Here is a 17,663-nt window from a genome sequence, read left to right as displayed (position 1 = left end):
ATTTTGATTTTATGGAGTGTAATTTTCACTGGTTGCTGTGGTATTTTTGAAAATTTAAGAAAGTTTGTTGTTTTTGTGTATTTTGGAACAATTTTGGCTGAATTCCAATTTGAAATTGAAAATTTTCTTATTAGCTCAGTAAGTTAACATAAATCTTCAAGCAATGTCCTTGAGCGCAATTTTCCAAATGCCAACTAGAGTGATTACGTAGCACCTCCCCCAACAATAAAAGACGCAATTTTCCAATGACGACCTCTTTTCGCCTTCTCAACAGAAACCCTCGGAAGATTAAGAATGGCACGCTACCGCGAGTGGGACCTGGCCTGCAAGGTGTACGTCGGCAACCTGGGCTCGTCCGCGTCCAAGCACGAGATCGAGAGTGCGTTCGGCAAGTACGGCCCGCTGCGTAACGTCTGGGTCGCCCGGAACCCGCCCGGTTTCGCCTTTGTCGAGTTCGAGGACAAACGGGACGCCGAGGACGCGTGCCGCTCGCTGGACGGACAGTGAGTTGAAGCTGGCGTCGTGACTTGAACTTTAAAAATGAACTTGTTTGTTTCTGCAGGAGATGCTGCGGAACGCGCATCCGGGTGGAAATGTCCTCGGGAAGGACCCGGCGGGATGACCGCAGCCGGCGGCCACGGCGCTCGTACAGGTAATTTTGGCGGTTGAGTTTGCCTTTGGGGTTAGGACGTGGAAACGAATCTCCTAGAAATGTTTGAGGAGCCGTGATTCACCTTGGAATCGGCTGGAACTGATTTCCGGGACTAGAAATCACTCGTCTAACATTGTAGAAGTTTGCTCCGAATGCGCGGACGTCGTCCGGAGCTTCCGACTGATTCGTCGGCGGAACTCGGGATGCTGTCTAGTGCGTGCCGTTCGTAATAGATCAGTATCGTGGGAGTTGGGAATTTACAGGATTTATGATGAAATTTTATACACTGTTGAAAATCAAAAACAGTTCAAACTTGATGTTCCAAAACAAGCTTGACTTCACAAGATTGTTAGCGATAAAAATAAATAAAGATAAAAATTAACGAGGTACGATATCAGTATTTCTATTGTTATCGTTATTTGGATAATTATATCGGCGATAACATTAAAATACTCGAATTTTCACAAAATACCGTAATTTTTCGAATGCACTCAAATTTTTACAATCCGCAATTTGGGTAGCAATAAAAACGTAATTTTAAGTGCGTTTTCAATTTATTCAAGTTCTTTTGTAAAATACTAAAATTTTCACATAATACCGCATTATGATTATCTTTTTAATATGTAGGTGCTCTAATTTTAATAACACGCAAGTTGAGTATGAAAAGAAGCGAAATTTTGCATGCACTTTATTTTTTCGTTAAATACTCAAACTGTCAAAAAATACTCAAATGGTCAAAAAGTACTCGAATTAAAAAAAAACGATTTTTCTTTCAAAATTATTAAAATTTTAATGAAAATAACCTTTATTTTTAAAATATGGAATTTTGTTAAAATTTTAACACTTTAAAAAAACTTTAAAAAAACTGCAGGCCAAGGATTGATACCTAAGAGCATGCAATGGCACTGACCTTGTTGCGTGCTCTTCGGTTGACGTCCACGTAAGGAACATCCTGGAAGGAGCGCAACTAACTACATCCGTAGTTCTGTTAGATCATCCGAATTATCTTGATCAGAACAGTATAGCTCTGGTTCCTTGCGAGTGTCCTATTTTCTTACCTCCACGTTGGCTTGGTTTTCATGATGACCTAGCTGGTGGCCTGTGGAAACGGATCGTAAACCTTTGACCACCGCGGGTCAGAGTCGAGACGGCTAAAAGAAAGGGGCGCGACAATGTGGGAAAGGGAAGTAATTTGTGATTGTAGACGGTATTGTTTCGATTCGCAGTATGTTGAGTCAACTGCTGTGGATGTACCTGAAACATCGCACAACGGGGTTTCTCTCCTTTCCATTTCCAGCTACCACCTATCTCCTTTTTTATTTTGCTCTACTGATTCTCAATTCTTCACTGATTCTTCTATCATTTGATTTTGATTTTACTAACTTTTGATTCTCTTATCTCTCAAAGCTTTTCCACTCTTTTTTACCAATTGATACTGCTGTAACAAACTTTGTTTTTTCTTTTTTCCTTAAAAATATACTTTTCCTTAATGTACTAGTAATATCAAGTCTATTTATCATTCGCCTTATTTTTTTTCTGATTTTATTGCGAATTTATTTATTTGAATAATTCTTTATTTGTCCTATAAATTATCATTACTATAATCTAAGCTTGTTTTGTATCTCTATTTATTAACTATTGTCTTATTTTACATCTAATACATCCAGCTTCTCATTTTTATTCTTTAAAATACGCTCATCATTCTCTTATTCTCTCATTATTCTCTTCAATATTCACCCTTTGTTTGAAAAGTGAGGTTTGAGCCCTTACTCAATTTATGGAATGGTTAAAGGATTAACACAAATATCACTATTGTACTTTTGATAAACTTTTATAACATGCTTAGGACCAAAAATTGTAACAAAACACCGCGACAGAAGAAATAGCAACAGATAAACACGACTCAACATTAGGAAAGATTTCAGGAGAAAACAATACACTGTAAAATAACAACTAGTTTTTGAATTCAAACTAAAAATTAAACAGTTTTTGCTTTAATGAAAGTTGATAGGCACACTATAAATGGTTAGGCGCTTATACTTACATCAAACCCTACGTAATGTACCACCCCCGGCCGAGTTAAAATGCGTAACCGGAAAAGAAGGTGTGCATGCCTGGCACGAACACTCAAAGCGTGTTCTAGCGTGCTGCTCGTACTGACTCAGAGCAAGGGTGAGATGTAGGTGTAAGGGCAGTGCGTGTTCGTCGGGAACCTGGTGCATAAGATCGGTCAAGGCCCGTTCTTACACTGAAAATTGCGAATTGCGAATTGCGAATTGCGAATTTTAACACTTTAAAAAAACCTATTATTGAGTGAAAATACAAGCGAAATTTTGCTTCATTTGATAATTATGGGTACCCATGTTGGGAATTATAAAAAATTGAGTGTTTTCGACAAAATACGGAAATTTATGAAAATTTTAAAAAATGTGCAAAACCAAATTGAAAATGCATTCAACATATCGTGTTGTGAATTATGAAAATTTGAGAACATTATTTTTCTAAAATTTTAGTATTTTACAAAAAAATTAAAAGTTTCCAATTTAAAAAAATACGATGATTCATTCGAAATTACTACGGTTTACGAAATTTGTTTTTTTTTTTGTAAAAAAATTCATAACAACATTTGAATGCAAAAAATGTTTTAAAATGCAATTTACACTAGTACAGTTGTTTTGAAATCATTAGTTTTCAAAAAAGCAAGATTGACAAAAACTTTATATAAAATTTGTACCAGTCTTAAATTATCAAAAAAAATTAAATCTTAGTGAAAACATTGAAAATTTTACATGATTTTGTCACTTTTCATATCAAATTCGACTTCTGCGACTCCGTTTTAGTCAAATTTGAGTGTTTGATTACTTGTCTTAATAGCAAGTACATTTTTTCAATATTTAATCTGCTCAATTTTGTCCGCCATCTTGGATTTATAATTTCCAAATCACTTAAGAGCATTTTTGGGATCATATTTAAGCACAACGAGTCAAAAAAAAAATTACTACCCGAAGTAATTTTTTTCAACAACTTCGGATAATCGAGTATGGACTCAGTGAATTGCTGATATAAATTTCAAAAAAAATCGTATGAAAAAACATTAAATAAATTTTTGAAAATTTTCAAATCAAAATGTTTAAATCAAATACAGTTTCAACTAATTTTCCCTTTCTAGTCTTGAGGTTTCGTGGAAATCGAAATCGAATAAAAAAATATGGACGTTAATTTTTTTTGAAAGGTGCACACAATTTCCTATTATGGGAAATTTCTTTTTTTAACAGAAACAAAAAAATCAGGCTAGTTTTTGTGAAACAAAAACACAAAACTTTAGCCCATACATGAAATTTATTTCCTCTTATTCTTTTTGTTGTGGATAATCGAACCATGAAAAAAATATTCCCAAATTTTGTGTTACGTAACAAAAGAACCCTCCCTTAGCTTGTTTTGAGAAGTTGAGCTCAACTCAAATTCGATCCCAAAAATCTGCATAAAATTTAACCTTATAATTCAAGTTTAAATTTTTTTAAGCAGAAATTATGCATCACAAAGTTATTGAATCATTGTTACAGTTATGCCAACTTACAAAATATCAATGAATTTATGATTTTACTTTACTTATGTTTTACGTAGCTACCGATCTGTGGTATCGAATATTCGAAGTTTAAAAAAGATTTACAACCCTTAAACCTTTTTTAAGAATAGGTTTTCTAAATACATAATAATAATTCTTTTTAAAGGGGTGGGACATTCACATGAAATTAAATTTGGATTGGCCTAAACAAATCCAAATAATACCCGTTTCACAAAGTTTACAACTAACATTTTAGGGCTAAAATTAAATTTCTGAGAAAATTGCTTGATTTTTTCGCATTCGTGTGGGGTTGGTGATCTTAGCATGTTGCAGACTGGATTTCGTCATGTATTTATGATGATTGTCCAGCTCAGGTTACTTAGAAATTTTCTGAGAGAATTGCTTGATTTTGAACGAAAAGTACAAAGTAATCAAACCCCGATACGATCTATTACGACGAATTCTGCATGTGAGTTGTACCTTTTCTTCCACCTCTATCTTGCATGTAAATAGTACGATGCTTTGAATGACGACAGTAAAACCAACCATCTTTTTGCTCTCTGACTCCCAAGTCCATTCGAGTGCGGTTTCCAATCTCGGGTGTTTGGCTCAATCAATCCAACCATCTCTCGAAAATACTGTATAAATCATTCCAATGTTTGTGAAACAAAAAAAAATGCGATCTTTTTAACCAACGGTGATCAACCAAATTTCAGGGCAAGCTCTTCTATGATACTCTGCGTCAGCAACTTCCGCCACAGATCTTCATATAACCAACCTTCTACTAGTAGCTCTACTACTATTAAGCCTAGCGCGTCCATCAAATCCACCAACAAACCACACATCTACTCAGTCCTCCATCTTCCAAAAAATCTACTACTACTACCAACATAATTTGCGAAACGCGCGCACGGCAAAACAAAACTTGAGTGCCCAGAAACCGCGCACGAGCGAAGATTTACGCCGCGGCAACACGTGCGTCGTCAGCTCCTCGTCAGCACTGAGCATCGAAATTCGACGAGTTCGCCGAAGATGCCATCAACTACTGCTGTCTGCTGTCTGCTGCTGCTGCCGCTGAAAACAAGCCCCATCACACGACCACCCTACAGGAGACACTCGCATCTCGGTTACGTTGGTTACGACCTTCGAGGCTTGCTCTCAACTGCAGCAACAACAACAACAACAACGCCACCATCGCTCAACTTGTGTTCAACTTGATCCTTCGACACCATCGGCGATCTTCTGTTTCTTCTCCCGAACAACCACCAACCACCACCAACCACCAAATCATCAACCACCACCTCTACTTACAACTCTACCTGCCCGAATCGACCGTCGTCGTCTTGTTCTTCTCTTCTGCAACCTCAACGAAACAAAACAAAAAAACCGCTGCTAGCTCACGCCCACCACGCCGCTATTGTTGATGTTGTTGCCGCTTCTAGAAATGAAATGAAACCCAAATGTGTGTGTGTGTAGTAGTGCCGCAATGCTAATCAACCGATCAACAACAATCAGCAATTTAGTGCGTGCGCATCGACTACTCGACTCAACTCGGCTCGTCTCGTCTGCCCTTCTTCAGTCACCACAACTACCACCAACCACCACCACCACACCACCATCCTAGCTTTTTTAGAGTGTTTTATAAAAAAAAACACACACACAGAACCCTTGGAAAAGGTAGGATGAAATCCTTGTATTTTTGTGAATCGTGCGATTTAAGCTAATCTTGTTTTTTTATATACATTTTTTTTCTTCGTTCATGTAACCTCTCGATCTCTGCGTGTTCTTATTTGCCGTGTTTTTTACGCGCCTTCCCCGTTTTCCCATTGTCACATGTTTCTAATTGTGTCCGTTTTTTAAATCATTTTTGAAACACGCTCCAATTGTCCTTTCAGATCCCCTCCCGACTGAAGCAAACAGCGCACGTCAACTCGATACTGTTAATCTCTCCGCAAAAAAAAAATCGGCGTAAAGTCTGGAATCAGTGATTTTGGCAAAGAACTTTGTCCTCAAGGCTCTGTTTGCGGTGTCGATCCAACATTTTGCAATGATGTCGCGTTACCACTAGCAAGCTTGCTGGCGTGACAGTTAAGGTACTTGAATCTTACGTCCCAAGTTGAGATGGCGGCTGCAACGCAACAGATTACTGACAGTGAAAGTGGTGCTTGAAACAAAATAATGGTCGTTGCAGTTTTGTTTTTTTTTTCAAAGGCTTTTTACTAAAGTACCTGAAGCCAACTTATATGACAAACAAGCCTTACCCGACAAACTTCGTTCTGCCTTTTTTCGTTTGTTGACGTTTTATTGCTTATTCAGCCTCCTGTGATCAAAATTTGACTATACGTAACTTTCTCCATACAATTTGCCGATGCTCCGGAATCGGTTCCAGAGTGGCCAAAGTGTCAATTAGTTAGCGTATAAACCTTCCTTGGGCTTATACGAACACACCGCAACAAAGAACGCCTCGATCCGACGCTCCGTATTGATCTGATTCGCGTTCGAACAAAACCGTCGATTTTTTTTATATGTATAGATAATTTCAACTCTTGAATATTTTTTTAATATTTTGTACTATTTTCTATTAACTAGTTTTTTACATTTACTATTTCACTGTTTTAATCTATTTATGAAATGAAAAGTTTTTTAAGTATAGTCAAGATGTCAAAGAATTTATCCCGTAAAACTCTATAACTCTCAAGAAAAGTTAATTTGCAGTTTTGCTTAGAATTTCAACCAGAGGGAAAAGTCATAAGATTCATCGTCTAATTCTCGTGAAAAAAAGAAAAAATGGTTACCTTAACATTTAAGAAATAATAAAAAGAAATTATAGAAGATATAAATTTAGAATATGATAAAAACTAAAGAATAAACAATTTTAAGAATTTTTCAAAATTCGGGAATATATATAAAATCAAAAAATCCTCAAATTTAAAAATGTAAGAAAAAAAAAACAAATTAGCGATTGATAAATTTGAGAATCGTTTTAAAAAAACTAAGAATTTCGTAATTTGATCACAGTCTGCACTCAATATATCCAAGTCCTAGCCACTTCACTTCGGATAAATGAATCACGAGATTTAGATTTTTGTCTTTTTCTAAAAAAAATGGCCTCTAGCCCAAACTACCTGTGATTAAAAAAAAGCTCCATTGTGATCTAATAGCGTAATCTATGATGGCGGCATTTCAGAATTTGAACGTTTACTGAACCTTTATTTTTTTTATTTTGGATTTAAAATTTTTCAATGTGCGATTAAAAATTAAAATTTTAATTGATTAACGAAAAAATAAAGAATTTGACAACTATAAAAACCAAGAATAATTTGAACTTAAAAAAATTATAGATTTAAATAATTTATAAATTAAAAAAATAGCTTAAAATAAAAAAAAACGAAAATTTAAAGAACATAAAATTTATTGTTTAAAATCAAAAATAAAGACATTCAAAAAATCAAGAAAGCATTCCATAGTCAAGAAAGACCAAAAATTCCAAACAATTGTTTAGGAGCTCATTTTTTTCATAAATTAACTATTTCAGGATTAAAAAAAAAATTCAAATATCTGAAATAAAAATCCGAAATTAGAAAATTTCAGAATTATCAAACTTAAAAATATTAAGAGTTTAAATTTGAACAATCTTAAAATTCATACAATTCATACATTCATACAAAAAGTAATGAATTTGACAATATAAAATTTCAAAAATTGAAAATTTGAAATAAAAAAATCAAAAATATGTATTTTAATAGTAACACATAAAAAATAAACAATAACAAATTTGTTAGTTAAATATTTAAAAACTAAAAAATGTATGAATCTGAGAATTAAAAAAAAAATTAAAAAGTTTTGCTATTTTTTAAATTGGGATTTTAAAATCTATAAATTAAAAACCTGAAATAAAAAAATCGAAAATAGAAAAAAATATTTAAAAATCCATAATTTCAGTATTCCTGATAAAAAAAATACTAAAAAACAACAACTTATTCATTTGAGAATGCTAAATTTTACTAAAATTCATAATTTGAGAATTCGGAAAGTTAAATACAGTCCGTACTAGATTTTACTCATTTTTTTAAATTCTTGTTGGACAAAGGTTGATTTTCATTATCTGAAAAACCACTAACAAATGAAATTCCATGAAAATTAAAATAAAAAGAAATGGAAAAATTACGAAATGGATTCAAGAATTTTGGAATTTAGGCTTTTCAAATAAAATCTAGAGTCCATTATCTCTTAAAAATTCTACAAAGCGATTTAAAATTCCACTATTCCACAAAAATTAAAAGGGACCTGAATAAAAAAAAATGTACGCTAGGTTTTCTTTCGGTAAGAAATGCCTTTTTATGTTATGTTCTGTAAAAGTTGGGTACATGTCGGGAATTCGAAAATGGGATTTGAGGAGCCCTGCAAAACTAGATCTAAACGCTGCATTCTAATAGCAACGGTTCTGATCGCAATATTTGAGTGAACTCAATTGAAGTAAAAGAGAGTTTTATCTTTTCGCATTTCTCCATCACCGACGTCTGAATTCACTTCAACAATGAAGACTAAGCATTTTGGAGTATCAACGTGAAATCGGTGATAAGGAAACGGTACCTAAATATAAAGAGCAACAGTATCGAGGTGCGCATCGCTTCGTTGTCAATTCCCCAAAAATCCTCCGCGTAGTTCTAGTCCATCCCATCACCACGAGACATCTCAAAGGCTCCGCGCAGCTCTCCTCCAACGACGATCAACCATCAACAAAACGCAGCGCAGCGCTCGATTCGTGGCATCATCGTCTACTTCATCAAATTTTGGCATCGTTCATCCATCACATTAAACACAAACCACCAAAAAAAAATCAACAACAACAACATCACATCCCCGCGAGAAACAGGACCGATCGACCTACACATCTACCTCTACAAAACTTCTTCTTGTACCAATCAACATCTATCATCGGTTATCTAACCCAACTCAAAATTCAACTTCTGAGCATCGAGAGAGCCACCCTTCCCCGACTCATCGATTCTTCAGCGCGACGAGCCAACGTCAACAACGGCAGCCACGTGCGCTGTAATTTTACACTTCCCACCAATACACAAACAGGCACGCGCGGAGAACCATCCTGCGCGTACTTCTACTACTAACACCATTCCGTTCGTCTGTGTGTGTTTCAAAAGCAAGCAACCCCAACAATCAAAAATAGAAATCAACACACGACCACACCCTCAACCCAGCCAACAACCAAACAACAACAACAACATTGTTGCAGTCGCAGCCCCGCGCACAACAACTCCGCAAAGTTTCAAACCTCATCGTGTTCCTCGTTTTTCTTCTTCCTCTCTTCTTGTTCTTCCATTTCGGATATCCCCGGGGGACAGATCTCGTTCGCCACGCCGCTCCAGGACCCGGTCCCCGAGCCGTGACCGCGATCGCGACCGTCGCAGCCGCAGCCGCAGTGGATCGCGGGACCGCCGTTAAACGGATCGGATCACCTTTTTACATAACGAAAAATATGTATAACACAAACACAGCAAGAGTAAAACATCAACATTTTAAGAGCAGATTCGTAAAACCACATGTAAAAGTTCAAAACATTACACAACACACATGTAACATGGAAAAAAAGCAAAAACAAAAAAAAAGTTAGAGTTGTGCACTTTGTGAAAGAAATATTGAATTAGGCGAGTATTGTTTCTTTATTTTGGGACTTGTAATCGGACACACCCTCCCCCAAGTTTTGCACACATAAACACACATTTATTAGTAGATTGTAAGGTAGCCCACAAACCCCGCCCGCCCGCCCGCAATATAGAACATGTGATGGCTTTCCAAATCCTGAATTTTGAAGAAAGAAAACAAAAACTCGGAAAGTCAATCGGTGTAGATGCATTTCTTATAAACGATCCAAAATCTTCTACATACTTGAGCAGATTGGAATTACGGTAGGGACATGTAATTTTGAAAGCAGTGAGAAACGATTGAGTAGAGTCGGAACGGAACCCACACAAAACACATACAAAAGAAAAAAAAACACACACACACTTCTTTACCCAGAAGAAAACGTAAATGTATTTTTAGTTCTTTTTTCTAGTTATTACAAAATAAAGTGAGATATATAACGTATATTAACTGAAACGTCCAAAATGATACACATCACTAAATATAATCACAAGCCCTCTTCCTCCTCTAGAGCGTATCGTTCGGCTGGATCTCGTCGTCGGTGTTGTTGTAGGCCGGTTCCATTACGTTCGCCCGGGCCGCATTATTGATGTCGTCCATGTCTTCGTCGTCCTCGTCCGAGTTGTCCGAGTCGTCGCTTTCGTCGTTGGCTGGGAATTACATGAAAATAAAAAAAAATGACAATTAATCGCTGCCTGTTACCCTTAACGAATAAGACTGCTGAGCACTTTCTTGATTCATTTGGGGCCTCCTGAGGGCGCTATATCTTTTTCATGGAGGCGCAGCACAAATCGGCAAATTTGCAAAATGCAAAGTTTCTCTTGGGCCCTGCTGAGGGCGACCTCAATATTTTTATTTTTTGGTTCCATAATAGTTCGTCCCAAAAAAGGCAATAAGGCTTTCTAGGCCCAGTGAAAAAAATATAATTTAACCCAAAAATGACGAACTTCTCGTCACAGTGTTCTGATGCAAACAATGATCGAGCTCGAGCTGTCACAGCCCTGCGAAGTATGTTGGCTGACTTATCGGGCGGTCAGTCAAAAAAACCAGCTAGAAGTCGCCTGACAAAAAACTTTTGCTAGAAAGAGATAGGAAACCTGATGCAAACAAACGTCCAGCTGTAATGTAAACATACTTTGCATGTGTTGGTAAAGTTCTGACTAGAAAGCCTTATGTGGCGGAAACCTTTGGGCTCACCCGAATTTAGATTGATGTCTCAGGAACAATGTTTTCATACAACAACAAAATCCCAAAATTCGTTTAGAACTCGCGATTTGAAATATTCTGAAAAATGGTCTGTTTTTATTGAAAAATATTATATTTGGTTCTAAAACCTTGAAAAATGCGTTCAAATTGCTCCGTATTTAATTTTTAATCATAGTTAGGAGTCGTACCAATAATGTTCTGCATTCATTTTGATCCAGGAAGCCGTAAATTTTCATTGGCAATATGTTAAAGCTAAAAAATAACATTTTTTGCCTGAATTTTTAAAGAATCTCTCTCAAAAATCAATCTAAAGAGACCACAATTTTGCTTTTTAACAATTAGTTTTTGTCACTTCAGTGCCAAGATACAACCGTATCACCACACCGCCAACGACGTTTGAATTCGTTGTATTTTTACGAGCAAAAATTTAAATTTATGTGCATAACCACACAAATTCTGTTTATTTTGAAGTTCTTAACTAAGCTTTCTGAAAAGTTAGATTTTTAAAAGTTTGTTCAATGCTTATAAGGTTACCGGTAGTAATAGCTCAAGGTAAAAAAAAAAACAATAATGGACCTTTCAAATTCAGAAATAACAGGAAAAAAACAACAACGGACCATTCAAATCATTTAGAGGTTTGGTGGGAGAATTGTTAAATAAAAGTGCCTTAAATAGTCAGGACTACAGATTGTCTAGGGAAACAGATTGGCCAATGTTTCTGGACACCAAACGCCCTTTACGCCCAGCAAAACTGGCAGTGTTGCAAGCGCAAAACATACGTTGCCAGTGCCTGTTTATTTTGCATTGGCCAGTCTGTTTCCCAAGACAGTCTGTAGTCAGGACCCGGTTCCTGCAATTCCCGTTACAGTTTATATGGAATTCCAATACGAATGTAACAGAAAAATCAGGCATCGGGTCCAGACTGTTAAAACAATCAAAATTTATTAAATTTGAATTCAATGGATGCTCTCACTCCTGGTAGCTGCACAATTCACGGTTAATGCAACATTACTTATTTTTTTTGTTGTTTTGATGCTTATTTATAAAAATAGTGTCTTATTACAACATATTAAAACTATTTTCAAAAATGTTTGTTTTGTTAAGTGACTGTTTTTTATAAAAGTGTTCAAACTTCATGGAAACCATGTTGGAAAGGTCCCGTATGTCATTTCTTATCACCCTTCAACGTTTTTATATACGAAATGGCTTGTTTTCTAAGGTGGTCCATTCTGCCCCGTACCCTGGGAAAGTACATTCAAAGTAAAAAGTATCCTTTTTTCAAGTTCACCCGTCGTCACCCTTTAAAAGGATATCGAAAATGTACTGAATTTGACATACCCTTTTAAAAGGGTGACGCCGGGATAACTTTGAAAAAGGATAGAAAGTATCCTTTTTGAGGATTGAAAGTACCCTTTTGAGGGATACTTCTGACTTTGAGTGTAGTCGAAAAAACACGTTTTTTTAAAAGTGCATCAAAAATAGTTTTAAGCAAAAAAAAAAATCATCAACCAAGCATACAACATTGAAGGGAACATCCCAAAGCAGAAGTCTACTAAACTAACTTCATAAATTTGCATGTTTTCCTATGGTTTTTGGTACATTTTACTTAGGTGGGCAATCCTAAAAAAAACGTTTGTTATTTTTGTTTGTTATAAAAGTTAAATTTTTGTTCTAAACCGGAAACGGTTCATTGAGCTGATGTGGATTGGTCCCCAACTGGAATCGGGTCCGGTGCCCCGTAGGACTTAACCATGTCAATTATTTTTGCAGGATGATGTATTAGAATAATGCCTTGAAGTTTTGCAGCATTTCCGGCATTATTCTGTGAAAAAGTTATTGTTATATTGACCAAAAACCCATATAGGAGGGTCGAGGTACCCCAACGGAATCCGGAATATCTTCAGTAAAAGTGGACCATATTTTTCTTCCATCCGACAGTTCAAAATATAGACAATTCTAAATCTTTTGCAACCGGAAGCATCCAAATTGGTAAATTCTACCATAAGTTATGAGATTTTTAGAAGAAAAAAAAAATAGGTGCCAAATGACTACCCGAGCGTTTGAGTGTTAAGAAGTTCATATTTGGGTGACTGTAAAGCCTTTCCTCAGTAAGGCGAGGAAGACATAAACTCACCATCCTCATCTTCCGAGTCAATATTGTCGGTGTGTTCGTTCACATTCTTCCCAATCGGAACCAGGTTGGCGCCGATTTGCGAAATCCGGTTCAACTGCAATGCATCCAAAAGTTATCATTCCAGTTCACAACAAACGACCAGCAAGGTCCCCGCGTTACCCATTCCTGGTGCTCCTGCTCCATCGCGTTCACTTCCGCGTCCTCGTCACAGCACTCGTCCGCCGCGAACCACAAATTGTTGGCGATGGCCGGCCTCAACGAGGGGAAAAATGGCAACATTTTCCGGGATTTTGGTTTGTAGATTGGCCGATTAACTTCGGAACCGTTTTGTACGAAAATTTGAACAGAAGTTGTGAGTAAACAACACCAACTTCTGTCAAAAACTCTAGAGTAAGAGTTGAAATGGACGAAGCACGATATTGTGGTAAGAAAAATTAATATTTAAATATCACAAATATGATTTAGTTTGTAATTGAAATGAAAAAAGTATACTATTGTTAATTTAATTTCAATATAAAATTAATAAAAAGTATTTGCTCCCTTTCCAAATAATGCTCAAGGAATCTGCAATCTGACAGAGGACCATTCATCAATGACGTAGTTACAGCGGAACAGAGAGAAAATGAAACCGCTTAGCACGCCATCTTTTGGCCAGGTGCAGAGGTGCAAACAAAACCCTAACCACAGACACCCCTAACCAAAATTCATAGAGTTATCTACGTGCGCATGTATTGCGTGTACGTACACGAAAAAGATTGAGGTTAAATTTTTTATTGTCCAGCAAAACAAATGGCGTGCTAGTGTGCGTGAGCACGGGCTTTGATAACTCTATGATTTGTCGAGGTCGTTTTCCAAATAGGGTCCTAAAGCCCTAAGTAAATGTTTATGTACAACGATTAAAAACACACTTAAAAACCATTTCTGATCACTTTTTCTTATTTTAATGCAAAAAAAAGTAGACAGGACAACATTTTTTCGATGGATCAACTATGGTCCCCTTGGGAAGAGCTGTCAGTAGGACCTTTTCTGTCAAAAAGGACCGTGAGGTTAATTTTTCAAAATTGATTTAAAAATCCATTTTAAACTCTTTGTGGTCGTTCAAAGGGTCATTGTACTCAGAAAAATAAGCTCTATTGCTGTAAACAATGAAATAAGCAATCTAAGTTCCATTTTAGGACCCAATTTTTCATACGAATTTTCAGTTTAAACCATTCAAAAAAATTTCATTTAGTTTGTTCACTTGAAAAATATTTTAAAGGTACCCTATTTCAGTTGAGCAATTCTCTACGAAATCCGCCGATTTCGACCATTTTTATTTTTTTTGTATTTTTTAATTTGGCTCAAACTTTAGGGGGCCTTCCCTATGACCAAAGAAGCTATTTTGTGACTTTGATTTACCCATACAAGTCTCCTTACAATTTTGGCAGCTGTCCATATAAAAATGGTACGTAAATATTCGAAAATATGTAAATTTTGAATGAATTTTCTGATCAATTTGGTGTTTTCGACAAAGTTGTAGGTATTGTTGAGGAATATCTAGAAAAATTAGGCACATGGAATAAAAATACTGATTTTTTAATTAACTTTTTTTCACAAATACTCAATTTCCCAAAATAAAAAAAGTTTTTTTTTTGTATGGACAATTGTCCACAAGGGGGGGTGGAAGGGGGGAGGATAACAGATCCCTAAAAAAGTGTCCACGTGGTTTATGGATTGTTCCTTTACAGATTTTTTGATAAAGGGCCCCGTTGTCAAGGTATAGCCACTGAAAATTGGATTTCAGCGAAATATTTGCATTTTTTCGATTTTTTAAAAAAGTGACCATGAGTGACCATTTCTGAAAATATTTTTTTTTAAGTTCAGAAATTTTGTTATAAAATTGTCTAAGAGACATTGAAGATTGGACCTCTAGTTGCTGAGATATAGCGGCAAAAAAAAAAGAAACAGGAAAATTGTTGTTTTCTAAGTCTCACCCAAACAACTCTCCATTTTCAAATGTCGATATCTCAGCAAAAAAAAAAAACTTGAAACATTCGTGAAATTTTTCGATCTTATCGAAACCAATATTTTGGATTTTTTAATCAAGAGTAACATTTTAAAAGGGCTTAACATTCAATATAACGTTTTTATTTCGTTTTTATATTACGTCGATTATGATGTTACATTACTATTGTTTATTATTGTATTGTTGATGTCGTTGAAAACTGTTTAATTTAATGACTTGCTTTATGTTCTCAATAAAAATAACGTTTACTTAACATTGTAAACCTGCATGTAACTCGTCGAAGTAATGCACAAAACAAGACTCACTTTTCATCCTCCCAGTCAACACTATCTCTTTCAAACTCTTAGACCGTGCAACACGATCGTCATCATCATCATCACCGTCATCGTGGCTAATCGCGTGGTTAGAAAACTGGTTTAAAAGTTTGTTAACCTTTTGCTTACTTTTCTTCGCGACTGCGATGCATTTCTTCGCGCGCGACTTGCAACTTTTGCACATGCGGCCCTTTCTTTCAAGCTTTATGCTCTCAACCGGCTTTGTGCAGCACAGTGAGGCTGGCTGTGTAAAAGTGCATTCGAGTTATGTTGGGAAAATCTCTGTGAAAATTGAGAAGATTTGTTCTGCTTTTTTTTATTTATTTTTTGAGTACTTAAATAAATCAAATCTACTCAAATTTAGATTTTAAAAAGTAGTTGTTGTCAACATTAAAATTTAAAATTCCATTTTAGCAGAGACTTGCACAGTTCCGCCTTTTGCTTCTTTCTTTGCAAGTACACAATACTTATGTGCATTAGTTACAATCACTAAATGGCCTATAGTCGCATTGCATAGATTTTGAGACATATTTGTTTGGTCAAATATTTAAAAATTATCATTGTAATCTTGTAGCCATCTATCTTTTGAATCGAGCAATATGAAAATTAGGATAGAACCACAGACAAACAGACATGAAAGCTAGAACAATTTTTTGTTCAAAAAGTGGGACCAGTTAAAATTTGAATTTCGTTTGCCCACTAACGACATCTATCTACGATCCCTTGAATCTCTGTCTCCCCAATGACAGCAGGACATGCGATGTATGTATGAGTATATGTTGACAGATAACCAAAGCATCCAAAGCAATCATAAACAAATCGAAAATGCATAAGGGCAGAAAAAATGGTTAGCTCCGTTTCGACGGAAATTCCCCATTTTGCTGTTCAGAAGCCCGACGGAAAATCGCGGCTGCAAGGTCAGTTTGTTCCTTTCGTCATTGGCTAAGTAAACTCCTACAATAAAAGCATGTGCCGTGCCGCGGACAACACCGGATCGGATCGATCATAACGAAGACAATGCAGTTGGTTCCGTTGAATGAGCGGAGCCGCGGGGTGGTTCCGTTCTGTCGTGCTCAGGTGGACTAGGCTGCGCCTGTCTTTGCGGAGTGACTGTTTGCCTGCACAGCCTCGATCTCCCCGTTGCCACGGTCATACTGACGAGGTGGGAGAGCGGCCAACGACTTGCACGCATTGAATCTACCTCGATGAACGCGATGCCCTGAAAAAAATCTGACCTAGTAGCTAGGATATTCCGTTGGGTGCTTGAACAAGTCGCAGTGCATCCTTCAATTCATCCTAGGGCAGTCATCAGCTCAGTATTCGGGACTAGGTCGTGTCATACGAACAAACCAAGTGGCGCTGGAAACTCTATCCACCGATAGATGGTTGGGGTGGGGTCCTCCACCTCGCCAAAATCAACGTGGCAACAAGCGCGCCAAAGACAACGCTGCGCAAAGAAACTGCACCGATGAAACCGCCCGCCCAAACAACCCAATCCACCGGAGAAACAGGCACGTCCGCACGGAACCACTTAGCAACTCCGCTCACTCAGCGGAACCTTCGTTGTGTTAGAACCCACGGGAAGCCCCAGAAAAACGACTTCGATCCGTAGATTTTCAAAAATACGGTGGATAACTCCACGCGTTGTCGTCTTGTCGGCAACCAAAACAAAATAAAAATGAAAGCTCAAAGCTGTCATTTCGAAAAACGGTCACTGAGCACAAAGGCGCCTCTGGTGGTGAAACCGGAAAGCAATTACCATGCTTTTCAAATTTTTGAAAAATGACCGTTACATTCTTGGGACAAGTTAGTGACCTCGACTTTCATGTCTGTTTGTCTGTGATAGAACTGTGAAACTTTCATGCAATGTTGCATTCAATGCTCACTTGAGACACTGTCGCCATCTTTTGAGAAACAAACAAAGCTGAATCCAACATAATCCACTTGTCTCTGATGGTTATCGCTCCGATACACGTTATGTTATGTTTGAATTGCACACACAATAAAGGTTTTGCGATTTTAATTAAACCATCCATGTTTGTCGCCCGTCAGTCGGGCCAGCAGAAGGTCGTTGACAAATGATGGACATTCCCCACCAACCGGTCGAGAGTCACTGTCACTTT

At 36.8% G+C, this 17,663-nt stretch overlaps 2 protein-coding genes across 5 annotated transcripts in view; one reads left to right on the top strand and one right to left on the bottom strand.

Annotated features, from left to right (window-relative positions):
- The window catches only part of LOC120432597 (RNA-binding protein 1), a 454,616-nt gene extending 444,279 nt beyond the window's left edge, over positions 1-10,337 (top strand). For 2 of the 3 annotated variants that reach the window (XR_008212613.1, XR_008212612.1), the window contains exons 3-6: positions 275-503; positions 563-652; positions 4,934-5,894; positions 9,581-10,337. Coding sequence is in view for 1 of the 3 variants with exons in the window: in XM_039597836.2 (XP_039453770.1) it covers positions 295-503; positions 563-652; positions 9,581-9,680 (399 nt within the window). In the remaining 2 variants the exon portion in view is untranslated. The remainder of the gene's footprint in view (positions 1-274; positions 504-562; positions 653-4,933; positions 5,895-9,580) is intronic. The other variant, XM_039597836.2, reaches the window with a different exon arrangement.
- The window catches only part of LOC120432598 (anaphase-promoting complex subunit 15), a 35,314-nt gene continuing 27,359 nt past the window's right edge, over positions 9,709-17,663 (bottom strand). The window contains exons 2-4 of one of the 2 annotated variants that reach the window (XM_052710998.1): positions 13,381-13,505; positions 13,222-13,315; positions 9,709-10,531 (exon numbers count right to left, since the gene is read on the bottom strand). In XM_052710998.1, the coding sequence (XP_052566958.1) occupies positions 10,389-10,531; positions 13,222-13,315; positions 13,381-13,500 (357 nt within the window). In that variant the 5' untranslated portion in view covers positions 13,501-13,505 and the 3' untranslated portion in view covers positions 9,709-10,388. Of the gene's footprint in view, positions 10,532-13,221; positions 13,316-13,380; positions 13,523-17,663 lie in introns of those variants that run through there. The other variant, XM_039597837.2, reaches the window with a different exon arrangement.

This window comes from Culex pipiens, chromosome 3, assembly GCF_016801865.2.
Source record: "Culex pipiens pallens isolate TS chromosome 3, TS_CPP_V2, whole genome shotgun sequence".
Lineage (NCBI taxonomy): Eukaryota > Metazoa > Arthropoda > Insecta > Diptera > Culicidae > Culex > Culex pipiens.
The sequence above is the reverse complement of the archived record's forward strand: the minus strand, read 5'-3'. Positions and strand labels throughout refer to the sequence as shown.